Source organism: Hippocampus zosterae, chromosome 4, assembly GCF_025434085.1.
Source record: "Hippocampus zosterae strain Florida chromosome 4, ASM2543408v3, whole genome shotgun sequence".
Taxonomy (NCBI): domain Eukaryota; kingdom Metazoa; phylum Chordata; class Actinopteri; order Syngnathiformes; family Syngnathidae; genus Hippocampus; species Hippocampus zosterae.
Window position 1 is genome coordinate 6,439,846 of NC_067454.1, and position 21,762 is coordinate 6,461,607.

At 41.5% G+C, this 21,762-nt stretch overlaps 1 protein-coding gene and 1 long non-coding RNA gene across 2 annotated transcripts in view; both read left to right on the top strand.

Annotated features, from left to right (window-relative positions):
- Positions 1-4,168: 4,168 nt before the first annotated feature.
- LOC127600074 (uncharacterized) overlaps positions 4,169-21,762 on the top strand; it is an 84,584-nt gene continuing 66,990 nt past the window's right edge. Inside the window, exon 1 of the long non-coding RNA XR_007962251.1 lies at positions 4,169-4,320. This is a non-coding gene — a long non-coding RNA (uncharacterized LOC127600074). The remainder of the gene's footprint in view (positions 4,321-21,762) is intronic.
- Positions 16,547-21,762, top strand: part of LOC127600033 (collagen and calcium-binding EGF domain-containing protein 1-like) — a 29,807-nt gene continuing 24,591 nt past the window's right edge. Inside the window, exons 1-2 of the mRNA XM_052064380.1 lie at positions 16,547-16,873; positions 18,082-18,162. Coding sequence (XP_051920340.1) covers positions 16,758-16,873; positions 18,082-18,162 — 197 coding nt within the window. The 5' untranslated portion in view covers positions 16,547-16,757. The remainder of the gene's footprint in view (positions 16,874-18,081; positions 18,163-21,762) is intronic.

Sequence of the window (21,762 nt, forward strand, 5' to 3'; positions counted from 1 at the left end):
TTTTACATTGATGCTGTGAACTGCAGTATGTACAACGAGGAAACGATATTTCAAAGAAATAGAAAAATGTGTTTGTTGCGGGGAACGAACAGCAATTGTGTGTAGCTAGCAGCTACTGACCTAGTTCTTGTAAAGTTAGTCTTATTAGCTAACTGTTTGTTATCGCTGCGAATATTCTCATTGGTCCAGGTAATTTCATTCACAGGGCGCTGAATCCAAAACAGACGAACAAGCTGGGTGTTTTTTCACCTAATATACGACGCAAAAACATTCAATTGTGGTCCAGAAATATATGTAAAAAAATTTCACGAGTGACTACATTGAGTTGAGACGCTGATGTTGTCAAGGGTGAGCAGAATGTTTGATTTCCGTCGTCATGGAACACAATGGCCGATACACGATCGCCATCTTGCGGTAGCGAGAGCAGTTTAATTGAAACTCGTTGAATGCGACATGGATATGGAGGAGGAGGAGGAGCCAGACACACGAGAACGCACGCTGCAGAGAAAACCTTTTGCTTGCTCAATTTTTGTCCCAAACTCTCACAATGTCTCACAATGTTGTAAATGTCGACATTACGACCGCACATTGGAACGCACACTGATTGGCAAACGTGTTCTATGTGCGTTTGTATTTTGGTCCATCGATTGCAAGCTTTAAGAATGCTTAAATTTCCCCAATGGGTTTATTATCAAGTATCAATCAACCAGTCTATCATAAGAAGGAATCAGTTTTACAATCCAAACGAGGCTGATAAGGTACAGCACTTTTTATGCCAGCAGGTGACACTGTAGGATCGTCCGACTCTGCACTCCAAGGCCGCTTCCAAAGCTACATAAATATCTAATGAGATTCAATCCAAAAAATGTGCCCGTGCAAACACGAGAATGCATCTGCAATATTTAACATAACACTGAAGACATTTGTGCAGTCATAAAAAACACCCAGCTGCAATCTCGCGTGTACAAACATAAAGCATTATATCTCTTAAATAAGATTGCGGTGCATCAATGAAGTTGTCATAGATCATGTTGTATCGTTAAAGAAGCCCTTCGGAGCTGCAGGATTGATCTTTTTTTAATTGAATTTGGGGAAAAATATGGACTCAATGTGGCCTCTTTGATGTGAAAAGACTGAGTTGATTGAAGCGGCATAAATCTGTGCAGTCTTATTAGACGGTGTTGGCCATTTGTCAGACGCACACAAGCGCATTTTAAAAACAAGGGCAGTTTGTGCTGTTGTGGGCGTGAGCACTGCCAAGTTGGTTTGCCGCCAATCCTCTCATTCCCTTAAAGTGAGTGCAAATGACAGTCTTGTATAGATAGATATATTTGTGTGCGGAAAAGGAAGCAGGAATCGGTGCATGATTGGAGTACGGTATTGTCAGTGCGTTTGACCAGTGTGGCAACAGAAAACGTAAGCAGCTACAGAGTGAACTGTTGATAACGGCTGGTGAATTAAATATGCCCACGGACCTTTATCCATCTATCCCCACCGTCGATTGTCACACTCAAAGAAGCTCACAATCTCTCTCTCGCTCTCAGACACACACACACACACACACACACACACACACGCACACACACACGCACACACACACACACACACACACACACACACACACACACACACACACAAACTGCACAGGAGGGCCAGACCATCTGGAGGCCAACACAGACCTGGTGTTGGATCAGAGAAAAAGTCTTGAGATCAAATCGGGCTCTCGTCTATCAGCGCTCTCTGCGGCTATGATTAATGAGGCCTCCGTCACGGTGGCGCGATTCAATTTCAAGCTTTCGTGTGCGTACCCCTGAAGTCGGGTTGGAACGAAATCAATCACTGGGTCCAAAAGCAGTAGAATTTTGATAGTGACTGAAAAAAATGTGCAAAAATACGCCTCAAAAAGTCAAACAAAATCTCCACACCACTGCACCTTGCAAGGCATTACATCATTGAGCCGCGAAAAGATATTTGTTGCACTTTTTATTTATTTTATTTTATTTTATTTTTCCGGAAAATCTTGATGTGGACATTCTAGGCTGTGTAAAGCTCTATTCGACTTCACGGAAGCCCTTTCGTGTCAAAGCCAAGGCTAAGCTGTGCGGCGGCGTTAGCAAAGGCTATCATTAGCTAACAGTGTTACCAGTGTTAGCTTGTATCATTAGCTAACAGTGTTACCAGTGTTAGCTTGTTATAGTGCCCAATGTTCAGCTACTGTAAATTGTCAGACAGGCACGCGATGGATTAATTTAATTTGAGATTTTTTTAAAGTAAAAGGGGTGGGGGGGGGGGGGGGGGTTCTGCTTTTGTGGTGTACCTGGCAGTGCAACCCATGACACAAATTTCTAAATCCGGACAGTGGTAGTCACTCACTTTCTGCCTGTGGGAAGAAACCACAGTGCCTGTTGTTTACAAACATTTAGAAATGGTTTAAATTCGGAGCATTCTTCATGAATTGCTGTTCTCTATTTCTATTTTCATTGTCTTCTATGGAAGAATATCCATCCATCCATTCTCTCACCTGGCTAAATGTGTTTTGAAATGAGAACGCGGCTGTTGCAGTGTACCTAATAAACAGGTGTCGCAGTGTGGTGCAGAACGGGGGTGGCGGGAAGTGTGTTCTCGATATTCCGGAGCAGCAGCAGCAGCTGGCCTCTGTGTGCCTTTCTCTCTCTTTTGCTCTTTCCGGGCCACATAAACAAAGCAAAAGCAGCATTAAGCAAAAACACATGAGGAGGAGACAATTTTCTTTGTTTCTTTTTTTCTTCTTCTTTTTCCAACTCATCGACACTGTTTTGTCTTTAACTGACAATGAACCTTTGCCACCTGGGGGAAAGTCATTACTCTGCGGCTTCATTATGTGGCTGTTATTTAAAATAATAATTAAAAAAGAAGAAATAAGAAACTCTGTGGCCAAAAGACAATCAAGATCAAAGAAGAAAAAGAAAACCAACTCTCATGTGTTTTGCATAAAAAAAAGTGGGAAAAAGTGCAAAAATCTGCCAGAAGACGAAAAACAATTGTGTGGGACATTCCCATCCGTGTAATACGGTACACGAATGCAGCATTATTATACGTATTTGTGTTGGATAAAGCTGCAGGTGCCTCTTTCGAGGGTTAAACTATGGACCTCTAGGGGCTTTTTCTTTTGTCTTTTTATTTTTGTGTTCTCGTTATATTGGGAGGACAATTATGATATAGATCATAATGGCGATTGTTTTTTGGGCAGTTAGGTGTCTCCAGTGTTCGTCATCATATCACCGATGCTTCTCACAGTCATGAACCGTCAGGGCCAGCATAACCTTCTCTGCTGGCCTAAAACACGAGCAGAAGGACATTTAAAGCATGAATTGAAATAGCATAATTTGCATAGAACAAGATGCACCTGGTGTAATAAGCCGCCTCCCCCACCCTGCAAAAATCACCCTTAAATTTTTTTTTCTCTGTACTTGTGTATAATACAGTCCCTCGATACGCTAGGTGTATAGTCGTCATACAATACACAATACAATACATGCTGATTTATATAGTCATGACTTAGTGACTTTACTTGAACTGATATTTTTCATGGAAATCCATGTTGATGAACAGAGTAATAATAGTGATATTACTCACTAAAATATTTGCATTCTTCTTACTTTTTCTTTTCTGATTGATATAAAAATGATAGTAGATATAAACACATAACGGGGTAGGACAAGATAAGTTTTTTACTTCATCCTACTCCCTTGAACATAATAACTGTGTTGAATGCAGACTGATTTCTTTCTTTTTACTTTTTTATCTACCTTATTTTGTGTCAAATTATTACTGTATATGTTTTATGTTCAATAAACAAACTAACAAAAAACATTTAATTAACAAGCACACTGAATACTAATACAAAATTTTCCATGATTTTAAGCCTTATTTTACATATTTATAATTACTTTTTTCATTCAAAGTAAAAAAAAAAATCAGCTGTTTAATTATTTATATACTGCTGTTACTTTTTTTCCAGTCAAATGGCAATCTAAAATATTAAAATGTTACCAAAAACATCGAATGTGCAGAAAATTAAAAGCAGGGGGAGAGGATGTCTGAAGTTTTGACACAATGGCTCATGTCTTTTGACAATTTTATGACAGTTAAGAATGTTAATGTTAAGAATTGTAAACAGTACTGCGATTTATCCATTTGTGTTCATATTGTATTTAATTGAAAGATGTTTGTTGTTTTTTTTTTCTCTTTCTCCTTTCTTCTTTCTACATACATTCTTGCTGCTGGAGGCTGTAAATTTCCCCAGTGTGGGACGAATAAAGGATATCTTATCTTATCTTAGTGTGGATGAAAGGTCAATCGGCAACAAGAATTTATAATTTGGCATGCAACTCTTTTCACATTCAATTGGGGGCTTCCCTGTCTAATAGGAAGAATAAAAACAAAAACGCCCGTCAGTGTTGTTGCGCGTGCGGTGCGTGCGCTGCTCATGATTTTCTTTCTTTCGTTCTTTTTTTTTTTTAACAAGCTGCAACATACACCGACGGCGTGGCCAACAGGCTCTGCGTCACCTCCGCTTTTGTTCTCCTGCCAGTGGCCAATAAATAAATAAATAAAATCGATAATGGGAGTCAGATGACATGACGGCGATGTTACGGGAAACGTGATGCACAGAAGTTCGGAAACAAAACAAAACAACCCCAAATTTCCATTTCACTTTTGACGCTGACAACCCCCCCCCCCCACACACACACACACAACAGTTTAGATTAATTCAATATATATATTTAATTTATTGCATTATTTTTAGTTCAATTCAATGTGTTCACAATTTTTTATCCCACTCAGTCTATCCAGTGGTGCCCAGCTTTAATTACTGATGACTCAATTTTAAAAGTAAAAGCTAGCTCGCAAGTTTAACAGTTACATTCAACAGATCCCGATAAACCTGCTCGACATTAAAAAAAAAAAAAAGATTAAAATATATATAAAGCCCAAAAGGACATTCATTTAATCTTCCAGCAAATCCAAAAAATGGATGCAACAAATACAAAAAGTGTACAACTTGACCAGGAAATGCGTTTCTGAGCTTGTTTTAATTCTGCTCGCATATTTCCGGTCAGATGTATAGACTTTAGAAACTAGATTGCTGCCAATGTTTGGGTTATAAAAGGGTGATTGACTGCGTGTAAATGAAGTCAATGACGCACTGAGGAGTAGCAATGAAATGTGACCCGTGTGTGCGCACACATCCTTAGCAACGAGATCGATTAGTCAGCCTTGGATCGAAGTAATTGTTTATCAGACCATCTGCAGCCAGGGTTTCATAAAATAAAATCCAGACAATCTTGCCCAACATACGTAGAATACAAGCGGGAACACATCAAAGTGAAGAGCAATGTTAAGCCGCGCTTCATTTGGTAAATAAAGCATTTTTCTTTCCGGTTTCTTGCTTTTTTTTGGTCAATTCTATGTCTTGCTAGCGACCAGGCAATCAGAGTGATCAATTGTCGTAGACTGGCGACACTTTTTTTTTGCATACTACCAATGGACGGCTCGTTCATTCAAATCATATTCACTGGGCACAGTGATGATGCTACAACAATCTCGAAATTCTTCACAATTATTCATTCATTCATTCATCTTCCGAGCCGCTTGATCCTCACTAGGGTCGCGGGGGGTGCTGGAGCCTATCCCAGCTGTCCTCGGGCAGTAGGCGGGGGACACCCTGAATCGGTTGCCAGCCAATCACAGGGCACACAGAGACGAACAACCATCCGCGTTCACATTCACACCGAGGGACGATTTAGAGCGTCCAATCAGACTACCATGCATGTTTTTGGAATGTGGGAGGAAACCGGAGCACCCGGAGAAAACCCACGCAAGCCCGGGGAGAACATGCAAACTCCACACAGGGAGGGCGGAGCTGGAATCGAACCCGGTACCTCTGCACTGTGAAGCCGACGTGCTAACCACTGGACTACCGGGCCGCCCACTTTAACTGTTGTACTGTATTAATATAATACGTATACCATACGTAAATGTCTGCATTTTATTTCATGAAACCATGACTGCGGATGGTATGGTACACACGTACTACTCGGCCATGTTTACATTAAAATCCTTCACTGTAACTCCCAACCTTTAGAAGTTTTGTGTTTAAATGTCACGCTGGTCCCCCCCCCCGCTCCTTAGCGTTTATGTCATGGCTTTGTACAATTAATGTACCGTATATGTAATTGACATTTGATTGCATTTTTCGCTGTCAGTAAGTCCCACTTCCTGCAGTGTGGTTATTCCTACACGTCTGCTGCAATTGAGCTCACCCTGACATTTTGTTTTGAAAGACCACCCCCGCTTTGTGCTTGCAGGAGGTAATGATCTTTGTAGTGGTGAAATTAAGAAAGCCGCCTTTATGGGTGGGTTTAAAAAAAACAACAACAAAAACGGTTGAACGTGTTTTAAATCCCCACCCCCACCCCATGACATCACTTCCGCTCTCCCGACGGTGAAATTTACAAGGCGCAGTAAAGGCAAACCAACAATAAAAGGAAAACTATTTACGGTTTGATGACTGGCAGCGCTGTCTCCATCTGGTCCTGCTTATGGCACAGCTTTACAGTTGCACTGGCGCGGAGGCCGACTTGTTAAAAAATCTGCATTTGTTACCTCCACTCCAAATGGTCGCTTACTTGACGATATGGCATCTCACATCTCCAGTAAAAAAAATACTTTGTTACAAAATATGAACACTTTGATTGATTGATTGATAGCTTTTGAGTTTTAGAAGGCAGAAAAAACAGAACGTGCACCTAAATCGGTAAGTTGCCTGACTTAAAGGGTGACAAGAACTGCAGTCGATGTGCTGTTTGGCAACATAGTGTATATTCATATGTGTATGTATATATATATATATATATATATATATATATATATACTCATTCAGTACCAGCCAATTCTGGACCAAGTCTGAAAAGACGTTTAAAAACGTCTTTGGGAGTGAATGAGTTAAACATGGATCAGAGGAAGTGAAGGAGAGTGTTGTCACTGGAGCTTAGAAAGAAAATTATCGACACGTAAATTGCACCTGGGTACATTTCGTTGTTTGCCATTTGCAAATTCTCCTATTGGCCAGAATGTTTATTTTTATTTTATTTTATTGACTCCAAAATGCACAGATTGGTTGTTCCTGTGCACAGGCAGTGAAAAGTGATCCAGTAAAAAAAATACTTTGTTACAAAATATGAACACTTTGATTGATTGATTGATAGCTTTTGAGTTTTAGAAGGCAGAAAAAACAGAACGTGCACCTAAATCGGTAAGTTGCCTGACTTAAAGGGTGACAAGAACTGCAGTCGATGTGCTGTTTGGCAACATAGTGTATATTCATATGTGTATGTATATATATATATATATATATATATATATATATATATATATATATATATATATATATATATATATATATATATATATATATATATATATATATATACTCATTCAGTACCAGCCAATTCTGGACCAAGTCTGAAAAGACGTTTAAAAACGTCTTTGGGAGTGAATGAGTTAAACATGGATCAGAGGAAGTGAAGGAGAGTGTTGTCACTGGAGCTTAGAAAGAAAATTATCGACACGTAAATTGCACCTGGGTACATTTCGTTGTTTGCCATTTGCAAATTCTCCTATTGGCCAGAATGTTTATTTTTATTTTATTTTATTGACTCCAAAATGCACAGATTGGTTGTTCCTGTGCACAGGCAGTGAAAAGTGATCCATCTAGAAAAGAGAAGTGCCTTGCCGCCATCTTGTGGCAGCTTGATGCGCAAGGAACTATGTTGAAGTCAGTTGAGGAATTTCATTTATACAAAAGTAGTGCCAACTCTTGAACCGTTTTTTTTTTTTTTTTGCATCAAGTAATTTAGATTTTTTTTTGTAGTTGCAACTCGGCTGGGTTCCAATCCACCACGTACCTCTTATGACCTGAAAGCCGCAGAGACAAGTGTATGGCAGCGCTCACAAAAAGCATTTTACTCGGGTCAGCAACCATGGGAACGTTGCAGACCTGTCTGGGAATTAACATTTTAATGTGTATACTTTGAGCCGAGTGAGTCAGTGGACGTCGTAAAAGCAACAGGTAGTCCCAAAGCGAAGGACTTTGAGATTGGCACGAGACGCGTACGGATGGTTACTAGTGAACGCAGCTGCTGTTGAGGGAGAAGTCTGGCGGCGAGCAGGAAATTGTTTTGGATTTCTGCGTGTCTCATTAATCTCGCGTTCAAAGTTTCGTTGTGGGCGTCGGGTCGTTTGTCAACGTCGGCTTTGCGGTTCACATTTGCGGTCGTGTTATAAATGCAGACGGAATGTTGCCGTGAATGAAAAGGAGAATTATAATCACAGCATTTCGTGTGAAAAGGTCCGTATTGGTACAAATGCATTCTTTGTTTTCATCATAATGCCCTTTTTTTTTTCTCCAAATAATATTATTCCTTACACGTTATTGTTAAATGAACACGTTATCCGCTAAATACGATTAGGAGTCTGACTTTTATCTTCAACTTCATTTTCCGTCGTAAAATCAACTTTTCGTCTTGTGATGACTTCATCATGATACGGACGATAAATAGACAACCTCATTCTCATAAGAGAGCAACTGTTTCTTGTTTTGGAAATTTGTCATTAACATGAAATTGCAACTTTTGCTTGTAAAATGACATTGAAACTTTATTCTGGTGAAATAACCACTTGTGACAAGGTTGCACATTTTCTCGAGAAAACATACAGCCTTGTTCGCACCTGATTTTTGACTTTTACCTCATAAAATTATGACAGTAAAATGACAACATTATTCTAGTAATATTACAACTATATTCTTCATGTGCATATAATTACAACCATTTTGCAAAATTACATTTGGATTTTTTTTTCACTGTAAAATTACAACTACCTTTCGCATTTGCAACATGTGACCAACTCTTCCACTTGACCCCGAGGGTATAAGTTTTGGTTAGCCACTGCAGATTTCAGATGACCTCGGTAGTTAACTCTGAACGATCAATGAAACGGGGAACCATCGCATTGGGTAACTATTATTTTACCGCTGTGAAAAAGGGGGCATTTATTGTATTTGAGGGAGGGCCTTTATTCATCTTGTTGGGATATGACAGCCATTACAGTGAAGACCACTATTTGAAGAAATACGGTAACTCACGTCATCCATGAGCCAGCATCATTTATGTTGTGTAATGAAGCACTGAAAGCCGGGAACCCAACACGACTTGTATCATCCAAGTGTTTTTGATGAGAAGGATCTCTCTTCTCCCACCTTCTCGTAAGCCCTCCTGTCTGAGGTCAAGCAGCATTCCTGGCTGTGAGCTTTCCACATACTTGTAGCTCATTAAGCATATCGTAGAAGACACGCACACTGGCTGGATGCAGATCTGCAAGTTGAGTTAGAAAGACGCAGAAAGTCCAAGCAAGGAGCAGGCAATGGGGAGGGAGGGGTGTGGGGGGGGGGGACATACACAGGTGAGGTAAAAGGCCTGTTGTGAAAGCTACATTTCCTAACCTGTACACTACTGTATTTTCCGATCTGCTTTATACTCACAAGGGTCGCGGGGGGTGGAGTACTGGAGTCTATCCCAGTCTATCTTCGGGCAGTAGGCGGGGGACACCCTGAACCGGTTGCCAGCCAATCACAGGGCACACAGAGACGAACAGCCATCCGTGCTCACACTCACACCTAGGGACAATTTAGAGTGTTCAATCAGCCCGCTATGCATGTTTTTGGAATGTGGGAGGAAACTGGAGGAAACCCATGTAGACCTTGGGAGAATATGCAAACTCCACACAGCAAACCCAGGAACTCTGCCCTGTGAGGTTGACGCGCTAACCGCTTGTCCACCAAGCTGCCCACTCTGTATACCCACTTTTCTTAATATTTGTGGAAAACATCAGTGGGTCACATGGCGAGATGAAACCATAATGTCTTTTTTTCTTGACTTTGAATTAGAATGAGATTTTTTTGTGGGGGTTGCACAATGCGCAACATAATTGGGCTAGGTTATTGTCCAAACTTTTTTTCAGAATTTTTTTTCCACATCTAAAAGTAACGGATATAGAATGCCTTATCTGGTTCTCTTTCTTTCAGACCACAAAAAAAATGGCGTTTGAAAACGGGTGTGTATACTTTTTATATCTTACTAGCTGGTTCGCCGCCCTCCGGGCGGCTCATCAGCTAGTTCCTGCGGAAGGCTGGTAAGGTGGGCCTTCGGCCCACAAAAGTGTTGTTGCTTGGTCCAACTTTTTGTTCATCTTCATTGCTTATCGCGAAAATAAAGAGATGTTTAGCTCTACTAAATAACTAACAATTTCATTGCAATGCTTGTGGGTAGACAAGCATTTTTTCTCTAAGATGCCCGCGCGATCGTAGTGAGCCACTGCCTGAGCGGCGCAGTGGCGGCGCGCAGCGGCGCGTTTAAGTAGGTACGTTTTGAAAAGGGACAGACGGAAGGACAGACCGCGTGCGGGACGACGCGCAATATATATATAGATGTACACGTTTTCAGATCAAATATTTTTCTTCAATGAAACCTAATCCAGTGTCGTTTTTTTTAATCAACATTGAACGCAATATAAACACAACAAAGGCGATTTTCTCAATTGAACCTAAAGTCTGTGTTTCTGTTGGGATTAAAAATACAGTTTACAAACGTTTCAAGTATCAAACATGAGTTCAATGAACGTCACATACACATTGACATAAACATCAGTGGCAAGCTGATGTTTATGTTAACCTTCAAGACAATTAGTTTTTCTTTTGTAAACATGGACCATCCAATGCAGAGTTTTCGGTCACTGAAGCAAATGTGTTTCCTGCAAACACAATTGACAGTTTTTCTCGAATCGTCATTGCTTTGCGGTGCCTCAAAGCTGATACACATTTTGAGCAACTGAGGGGGAGGGTTGGGCTGGAAAGGGCTGACATGTTTTGAGCTCAGTGTGTTTCCAGCTGCATAAATGCTCCCCTGCACCTGTAAGGTCAGGTAAATCACTGCAACTTGTGCGTGCGGATACTTTACACACCTTGCAAAAGAGCTTTTTTTTGTTGAGTTAAAAGTAAGGTTAAAAAAAAATCTTCTTGGCAGAGCTCCATCCACAGTATTTTTCCCTCCTGTCTGGGTTTTGACATTTTATGGAAGATTAAGTACAGTAGTGATGTTTTTACAAATCTTTACCTTGTTCGCTTGGAACAAATGATAACCAAACCCCCCAGCCCAACCCTGCCCCCTTTGTGTGTGTGTTTCCCAATGGAACCCAATTAAAGACACGTTTGCTATCAGTGGTTAAAGAACCACATCTGCTCAATCTATCACCGGCAAGGTCAAATCATTCCAAGGGTCATTTTCAGTTAATGAACTGTCGGTCAGCCCGTCCGTCCGTCCGTCTGTCTCTCATCCCCTTAAAGACATACTGTCCAGTGTATTTATCTCTACGCAGGCAGCACTTCCAACATCAAATCACCGGATTACACGTGGATGTGTGCATGTGGCGCATGCAGCGGACACAATGCACGCCCGCAATGACAACATTGACGAATATAGTGAAAATGTGCTTTTCGGATGTTAACGCTGATAGCGTTTTAAGCTAAGCTATGTATCCGAGAACAATATTTTATACAAGTTCCCTTTTACCGAATACAGGTGTCTGTCATTTTGGTGCATATCTGGATAAATGTGCAGCTCTGAGACTTAAAAACATATATATATATATATATATATATATATACTGTATACCGTATATTATTATTGCAGTATTTTTTATATTGCCTTTTTATGGTACGTTTGCTTGCTGGCTGATGACGTTCCCATAGACGTGAATCATGTAAATAATGGAGACATCCCACAAAAACAAAGACAATAGAATCATCATAGTCGGCAATTTGTGTCCCGACAGTGAACCTCATCAAAAAACACTTCTCATCCTGCATCCAAAAAAAAAAAAAATCATCAATCAATTGAGGCTGTCACTCAACATGCCAAGAGCTGGACTGACCTCTTTACGCTCCCCTTAATTTGTCATTGTAAGAATATTCATGATGGCCAAAGGTGAGGGCTGCTCAATTTTCACAAAGCCTTTGGGGAAAAGTTCTGGAGCGATTCTGTGCATTTGTAATTAGGGGCGGTTTCATCCCGTCGAATGACGACAAGTCGAATGAAATGAAAAGCAGATCAATGGGAAACACGCAGGGACTCTCCACGCTGGAAACGGCACAGAAAGTGAATGTGTGATGGGAATAATGAAGACCAGTCGGCCAGTTCTCGAACAATCGTTAGTTTCCCTCTTCTTACATGATAGATTGACTTTAATCCCCCTTCCATCGCGGTGGTTACGTTCCAGACCACACCTGCAACAAGTGAAATCCGCAATACAGGAATGAGAGTGAAATACTCCTTAAGTATGTTTTCAACATTTATATACAACACATTTATTGAGAGAGCTGAGAGCAACGGGCAACACAAAAATATTGCGCTGTACCGTAGATTAGCGTTCTGATCCCTCTGTGTTTACCATACTGTTAACAATCCCGTTGTTTTTTTTTCAAACATCCAAACTTACCTTGATATCTCATAATATATAATATATATCAATAATCATGGTCAAAGACGTACATTATAAAATACAGCTGCTTTCTGTGGCCTTTAATTAACAACGCATTCACTCCCAAAGACGTTTTTAAACGTCTTTTCAGACTTGGTCTAGAATTGGCTGGAACTGAATGAGTTAAACGCAAGATTACAGAGAATGACTTGAATTAGTCCTCTTTGTTCATCTTCTTTCAAATTTCCACCTCTGAATAAGTTTTGTGGCACCATCTAGTGGTCAAGAATACAATTACTTCCAGAATCGACCACATTTCCAGAGTTATTATTCATTCATTTATCTTCCGAACCACTCAATCCTCACTAGGGTCACGGGTGGTGCTGGAGCCTATCCCAGCTGTCTCAGGGCAGTAGGCGGGGGACACCCTGAATCGGTTGCCAGGCAATCACAGGGCACACAGAGACGAACAACCATCCACGCTCACACTCACACCTAGGGACAATTTAGAGCGTTCAATCAGCCTGGAATGTGGGAGGAAACCGGAGCACCCGGAGAAAACCCACGCAGGGAGGCCGGAGCTGGAATCGAACCCGGTACCTCTGCACTGTGAAGCCGACGTGCTAACCACTGGACTACCGGGCCGCCTAGAGTTATTATCTCTACCCAAATAATCTTGCAAACCCGGAAATCACCAAGGAGGTGGAATTACCGTATATCTTCCTGCACGGAATGCGAAGCCAAAGTACACGATTGAATCGATTGCGCTAGGGCTGGTTTACTTGCATGTGGATTCTTCATTCGAGCCTGAATAAAAAGCACGTGTTTGTGTTGAGCGCTAGCCAAGAGCCCAACGATGTGGCTAGGAGACGGAACGGTCGCCATTACTTTACATGGCCTGTGCTTCCCAAAACACGTGAATAGCCCTTTGCTGGCACTCCCTAGCGTCACGATTGCGTCAATATTACGCCACCATTCGCTTATACGTTTAACAAATGGTGACCTTCTGTCATTTATCGGTCTACGCGTCACCACATCACTCTTCCATATGTAATGATTGATGACTCGACAAGGAATGACCACTGTTTAATAATCCCAAAGAACGATGCCACATAAGAAACTCATTCGTCCAACGATTCAGATATAGTTTTGTCGCCATTGGTGAATAAAGAACGTCCCTAATAATAACAGCTTTTTAAAATTTTCACCATTTCCACCTTTTCACCAAACACAGCGAACTTAATGGACTCCTTGTCAAAGGTGGCAGAACAATTATTAAGAGTAATGTCGCTGGGAGATCGATGTCGACTGACTCAAAAACTCAAAAACTGTCTGGGTCATTCCATGGTCGCTCGCATGTTTCACTCTTGTAGTTCTGATGTCATCAGAAATTGTCTTGCTTACTTGGTTTCCTCCTTCACCTCCTTCTCCTCCCGTGCCTCTTGTTTCTTCAGCCCTTTGCACTCGGCTCCATCCTTGCTTGATTTGATCCCGTCTTTTTACATCTTTAACTCCGGGAAGACCAACGACACAAACTGCTAATCCAAACAGCAGCACCTATATTAGACACGGGGGCCATTTTTGCTTCTCACGTTTTATTCCATCCTTCAAAATAAAAATAAAAAAACAAAAGAAATAAAACTTCAAGTCGGAACACCCTGAGCTGAACATGGATGTCGACTTTCCTGGTTGCAAAAAAAAAAATGTTGGCGGCTCAACAGAGTTAATAACTTGCAGATTGTTCCCAGCAACAAAGCAAACCTTGAAGAATGATGCAATAATTCCTTCTCGTTTTTGGTGTTGTTGAGCCGCTCGCAAGCCATCTGTCTGCGGGAAAGTTCCAATGCGTTACCGCAGCTATATTTCACCGCAATGTACAATGTGTGTGTGTGTGTGTGTGTATACGTATGTGTTCCTTAACAATTTTTTTTCCAAATACCAAATATCATTTTTCATTCATTTCTTTTGTTTTGTTTTAATCACAACCTCAGCATTATTCATGGTTATTTCCTGGACCTGAAAATGAAAAAAGTGGAGAACCCCCCCCTTCCCCCCATGAAAATGGAAGCGATTTCAAATGTTTGGCCCAGTGGTTTATTTGTAACATTTTATAGCTGTGTTTTATTTGACTGTCAAATTTTGAAAGCTGGAAATGTTGAGCACGACATTGTGTCGTTTTTTTTGGCCGCTATTCCTTTCACTCACTCATTTTAAACGACTTGTTTCATCCAGAGGTCACCCCTTGGACTTTATTCCACTTGATTTCATGATTCCTTCATTGTCTCTTTATCCAATCCTCGCTCAGTTTACAAGCCAATCATGACACACAGAATAGTAATCCGAGAATAAACTTTGGTCTGGTGGTTTAATTTTACTCTTCAGTTCCATTTTGTATTTGTTTTTTTCCTGGGAGACCTTATGACAGCATGAATGGATGTTGATCGATACGGTGTATTGCACTTTGGATCAGGTTCCATTTTAGTTACTCATTTAAAGTGACCGATTTCATTCTGGTCTCACAACTTTTTGGCTTTCATCCCATGCCAAGTGTCCACAAGAGAAATAAGTATGAAGGAATGCAACGTGTCATCCGTACCCGAGAACAGTAAATTCTTTAAGAAAAATTCCCCCTGGATTAAATCATACTGTTTCCAGTAAGGGCGGTAGCCCAGTGGTTAGCACGTCGGCTTCACAGTGCAGAGGTACCGGGTTCAATTCCATCTCCGGCCTCCCTGTGTGGAGTTTGCATGTTCTCCCCGGGCCTGCATGGGTTTTCTCCGGGTGCTCCGGTTTCCTCATACATTCCAAGAACATGCATGGCAGGCTGATTGAACACTCTAAATTGTCCCTAGGTGTGAGTGTGAGCGTGGATGGTTGTTCGTCTCTGTGTGCCCTGCGATTGGCTGGCAACCGATTCAGGGTGTCCCCCGCCTACTGCCCGAAGACAGCTGGGATAGGCTCCAGCAACCCCCGCGACCCTAGTGAGGATCAAGCGGCTCGGAAGATGAATGAATTAATGAAGAATGTTTCCAGTAAATCGTCGGCCATCGCACAGATGTTATCAAATAACTTGATGGGGGTATGTGTTAGCATTGCATATTTTATATTGATTACAGAGGACCGTTTGGTCATTATGTTATGTTTGTCGTTATGTTTGGCATTTTTGGTTCATTTAGAATTATCAGTGTCATTGGTTGGCAAGTGTGTCCAACTTCGCAGGCTCAATTTTCACACATAGGCGCCCATGAGTTGAGCGCATCCTCACTTTCGTGCCCGGGACAGATGTAATTTGAGGCCGCACTCTGCCTCGATAGGCGTTCCAGCGTATTCTATTGCAGGCCCACAGCGCATCTGGCAATTGGGAGACAAAATGTGGGCTGGATGTTAGACGCGCGTGTCTTTCCCACTTTATGCCGTCACTGCATGTCCGCAGGGGAAAAATTTTTAAATAAATAACGCTTTTAACTGACAATTGATGCTCAGTGAAATGCAAGGGCAGAACCCCCCCACAAACAAAATTGTATTTATATGGTCCAAATTCTTAAAAAAAAAAAGACACTGATAAATATTCAATATATGTTTCATAATAGATGTTTCACGTCGGGTAATGAGAGGTGGGGGGGGGGGGGGGGAGAAAAATTGCATTCTGCAAATCCGCTGGCGCTGAGCTGGAAGTCTGCGGCTGTCGACTAGATATTGGTCAGAATGTCTCTCCCACAATAAATGAGATTTGTGGCTCTGGGAAACCTTCAGAAGGACTTAATTAAATTGACTTTGTAATTTAATTGTTGCCATATTGAAGGCGATTCAATAATAGGGCCATGTTAACGACATTCGCCGTAATGAGCCAATTATTGAGCGTTGTCTTTTGTGGTGAAAGCAGCAGGAGTGTGCCTCTTCTTTTGAGGAGGAACGGGGGGCGGAGTTGGGGGGGGAGGAATGTAAATCCAAGGGGGGGATTAGAGGCAGCGCACTGGACCGTAAAGTCCTCCTTCTCCGCCTCAGCGCGCCGAGTCAGGGTGGACTGCACGGCGCGGGAGCGACTGCTGCTCACATGCGCGCAACACCACGCTGCGGTCCCGCCGGAGGACGAAGTCTTCCTCCTCCCCCTTCTTCTGGTTTTTGGAGGTGGCACACCCATGTGAAGAAGTGAAGCAGCTTGAGGAGCATCGGTCACGGACATGGGTCACATTGATGGTGCCACTCTACTAGCGTTTGGCGCCGCCATGTGTGCGGCCCTGCTTTGCGACTCTGGTGCCGGCTCCATCAGGACCGCGCACGGGACGGACGACTCACAGTAGGTCCTCTTCTCGAGACTCGTGCTTGTCAGTGAAATCATGCCCATTCTAATGGATGGACGGATGGCTGGAGAAGTGGTCGGAAAGGGCGATGGATGATCGAAAAAATTGACAGGTGGATGGATTGATGATCGGTGATGGATAGATGAAAAGATTGACAGAAAAGTGACATGGATACAGTATGTCGATCTAGACGTGTGGATTGGCAGATGATGGATGCTTGATCTGGCGATAGATTGATCCATGAGTGGATGGATGATTGATGGATTGGCGGATGGATTCTGTTGGATGGCTGAGTAAATTGATGGATTGCATGATTGCAGGTAGATTGTCACGGACGGATGGACGGATTGAGTGCTTGAGTGATTGGTAGGTTGCTCAAGACTGGAGATGGACAGATAAATATGAATAGAGATGATACTGTAGAGGGAGAGAGAGAGGGATAGATGGACAAATTGATCGGTAGGTAGATGTGGATTGATTGATTGATTGATTCATGTTAAGTTGGTTTTTGATTGGAGATGGATAGGAATGACGGATGGATGGATGAATGATTGACTGCTTAGTTAAACGATTGATTTCATTGATTGATTGAAGGTATGTGGATAAGTACATAAATAGAGAGGTAGATAGATATGTGGGTTGATGATAGGTGGATCGGTGAATAGGTCGGTAGGGAGGCAGATGAACGGATGGGTAGGTACTATATCTTGAAAGTCTGATCGATGGATAGATTGATAGTTTGGAAGTTGCGTAGATAGGCAGATCTTTCCACTATTTTTCCCATAGAAAACAATGTAAAAGGACATAATTCAACTTTATCAGCATTATGAAATCCTACAGCTGTGTATATTAAGTTAACAAGTGTATATTAAGACTATCCAAAGAATAAAACACTCTGTATTAACTTTAAGGACATTTGAAAAAAAACATTTCTCTTCACAAAAGCAAACAGAAGTTAACCACAGTAAAAGCCGAGAATGTCCGTTGTGTTAGAGAAGGATTAGGCACAAGCACATGGTCTCTGTACTGAATGTAATATTCATTGTGGTTAATACGCATTAAGTAACCCAATACTTGGGACATCACATGCCACCTGGAACCAATCACTGGCCAAAATTCAATTAAATAACCAGAACAAATGCATTTTGTTTCAGAACATCATGTGAAAGAAAAAAAAATCACCTAAATCTTTTTGATCCCTCAGCGCCAAGTGCCCGGACGATAAAATCATAACCGTGGAGTATCCCTGCGTCCAAGCTGGAGGGAAGAGCAGCATCTGCTTCAGGTAAGGTACCCTGATGGGTTTTTTTCTCGATAGCATCCTGAGCTAGCATTTCCAGAACCAGAACCCCACCACCCCAAAACAGTGTACATACTCCCACTAAAGAGTGTTTAAAACAAAACAAAACAAAACATGGGAATAAGTAAATAAATAAGAAAATGCCCAAATACAGAGTGCCTTTGAAAAAGTCCACTTGGAAGACATTAAAAGGATCGTAATTCATGTGCAACTTGCAAGATGCATTTGACAACATCATGTCCATTTTTTTCCCTAACTTCCTGTTCACTTAATATGACAGCAGAGGATGTGATACGTTACTTTTATTGCCCTCGTCTCACACAGCAAGAATCCAGAAAACTACAAACTCCTCTTTTTGAGGGCATGATCCACCCACATTGCACATACAGTCTATAAAGATTATTTAGTATGTGTAAACGGTTTCAATCTGCATTAGTTGTATGAAAGCCCTTTATCAGTTGTGTGTTAGCCACTGACTCGCTGTTTGCTAACCATGTAGCTTTGTGACGGGTTGTATTTGTTGTGTGCTAATGCTGCTTTAGCTGCGTGAAATGAATGAATGAATTTGCTGTGTGTTAGCCACTAGCCTGCTAAAAATAAGGGCCATAGTATTAGATTCTTTTAGCTATTTGCTAATCATATAGCTGCCTAGCCGCTGGTCAATCACTATGTGCTAGTTGTGTGAAACTTGTCAGTTGTGTATTGGCCACTGGTGGCTAATGTTTAGTTTAATTTTACTGTTTGCTTACTATGTACCTGTTTGACAGGCAGAGTTAGTTGTGTGCTAAAGATTAAGCCCTTCTTTAAATCACTCACTCCCAAAGACGTTTTTAAACGTCATTTCAGACTTGGTCTAGAATTGGCTGGTACTGAATGAGTTAATTGAGTGAAAGGTTTTGTTAGCTGTGTGTTGGATGAGCTAACACTAGCTTGACAAATTAAACAAACAACAGCGACAAAAAGAAACGAAAAATGAAAATGCCCATATTTTGCAATTATTTTAACTGTTTACTAACCACGTAGCTATGTGTTAGCCTCTGATAGCTGTGTGCTAAATTATCACCACAATAACCATTATCTCAAAATTGAACATCGATAAATTAGATAGGTGTACAAGTATTTGACATTTAACAGTATTCTTTTCTGTTTCCTGATCTGTGGTTCTCATCACACTTCTTCCTGGCAGTGCGGTGTAAAAATAGGCAGAATCGAGAATTCAATGCAGATTTATGTCAGAATGACGAGCAAATAGATCTTCCCACACGCCAGGGGAACACGTCAGCGCTCCTTTTATTGTTTAGACAAGTTCCCCTTGAAGGAAAAACTGGCTGGCGTTTAGTCGGGATTCTCTCACAGTCGCGGTCGAACTGCATCTTGTTTGCTTTCTTGGCTCGTTGAAAGACATACGACTCCACGGGAGGCAGTTTTACATGAAGATGGATGCCATCTTGTTATTTTTTCCCCCCTTTAGGATCAAATTGTCCCTTTTTTTAAAAAAAAGGAACTCACATCTGATGGGTTGATATGGATTCATTGCAGGTCTTTTTTTTTAACTAGCTGAAACCAGAGCACACACCAAATGGAACAATGTAGCAAAAGAAAAAACAAACAAGAATAAATGAGACTAATCTTTTTTCATGGTCTAAAATATACAACTTTTTTACAACAAATTTATTTTGTTGGCACTCGCTAAATGAGTCACTTCTCTGATCAAACTAGTATTATTCCATCATGCAGCTCAGGATACTCAAATCATATCAAGGCTGGGTTTAGGAAAAGATTGTAGATGGCATTCTGAAACAGCAGGTGGCGTTGTAAGCCATAACCATCAGGTCATTTGACCCAATCAGAAGCTAGGGAAAAAATTCACTAAACAGGCAATATAACTTCAAGGGAAAATCAGAATATTCAAATGTTTTCCTTTCATTACAGTTCCTTTTTTTTGTTAACTTGTCAATCAATATGCTCAAATAGGAAGCCTCAATAGTTTTTACAAGGCTTTTGCAACATCCTACCATACGCGCTCGGATGTGCTAACACTAGACACTTGTCAGTAGAACATACACAAAACGGTGGCGACATGTTTCGGGGTTACGAGCAGGCCACTCAACACATTCACATAAGTTATTCTCAGGAATATCTCCAGAGAGAAAAAAAAACGAGTGTAGAGTGAAGCCGTTAAACTGCATTTGACTCGGACCTGGCGAGTCCAATCATCGCTCGAAGCGCCGGATGTATTTTTCTGTGCGAATGCCGTTGACGTGTTAAGCATTTAGAAGCGGAGGGCCTGGCTGCTGTCCAACCAGCCGGGCTAATTGCGCCACTTATTGCGCTTCCATTACCGTCGCCGACAGGTTCTCTCGACTTTGGATGATTACATGACACATTCTGTCATCTGGTACGGCTGCTGTATGGTTCCACACGGCCGAGGTTGGAGTCAAAATCAATCAAGTAATTTACCTCAAGATGACGCCGTAGTTGACAGCCCTTTGCGGCGGCTCTGCTTTTTTTTTTGTGTGTTGTCTTTTGTCTTTTGTTTTGTCATATGGTGTTTGTTGTCGTTCATGTTGACCCGTTGTGGACAGTTTTCAGTGTTTTGGCCATGATATCCCTCGAAGGAGAAGAATAGTTTGCTTGATGGTTCATGGTCTTGGCAGTACCCATAAACCAGCATTGATTTTGAGAGGGTGGAATGTCGGCGAGATTTGTGTGTTGCCACTTGACAGCCCCCGGGGTTGTTTTTTGTGCCTGTAATGGACAGCCATTTTGTGCCTGTAATGTCAGCACTGTTGGACAGTCTGCCTTGGTGCGGCTGGATGATGGATGGCTGCTGGAACCTAGGATGAGGAGAGAGGAGAGTCGACGGGGAGCGCGGTTGCGTATTTGGACCAGAGAGTCGGCGCTTGGAATTGAAGCGGATTTACATGGAACAGGAGAAGTGAACCCATCGCTTTTTTTCATTAATGGACACTACAGCTTCTTGTTTACTTTCAAACTTAGCTTGAGGCAGACATGTGCATGTTTTGAGCATGACATCTCTAGAACAATTCTCTTTGTTTTATGAATACTTTGACAATTCTTTTAAATATATATTTTTTACTATTTGCATTGAATTTCTGAAAATAAAATCATTAAAATAGGTCATTCATTGAAGGTGCGCCTTATATTCTGAAGCGCCTTATAGTGTGGAAAATACGGTACTTAAACTTATGACCACCCCCCAAAAAATGTGATATTTGAACTAGAGTATGGATGTTAAGTGTGTTGTAAAGCTTCACCCTTTGTGTGTTTTATATTTTAATTTGATCTCCACCACTTTAGGGAACTTGATTCTCATGCTGTCGAGCTGCGAATGTCCGCCTTTGCGGCACTCTGGTGTTTTGACAGATCTCCTAAATCAAAATCTAATGTTATTCTCCCCAAGGAGTTTTCGTCGCGTCAAACAAGATTGTAGGCCCCTGGCACCCGCTGACAAAATGACCACTACATCCCGCCTTCTGCGGTTTGCTCACAACAACAATTTTTTTTTGAACATTCTCATTGTTGTGTTTTTTTTCTCACTCGTATTACCCGTTCTTGGCAATA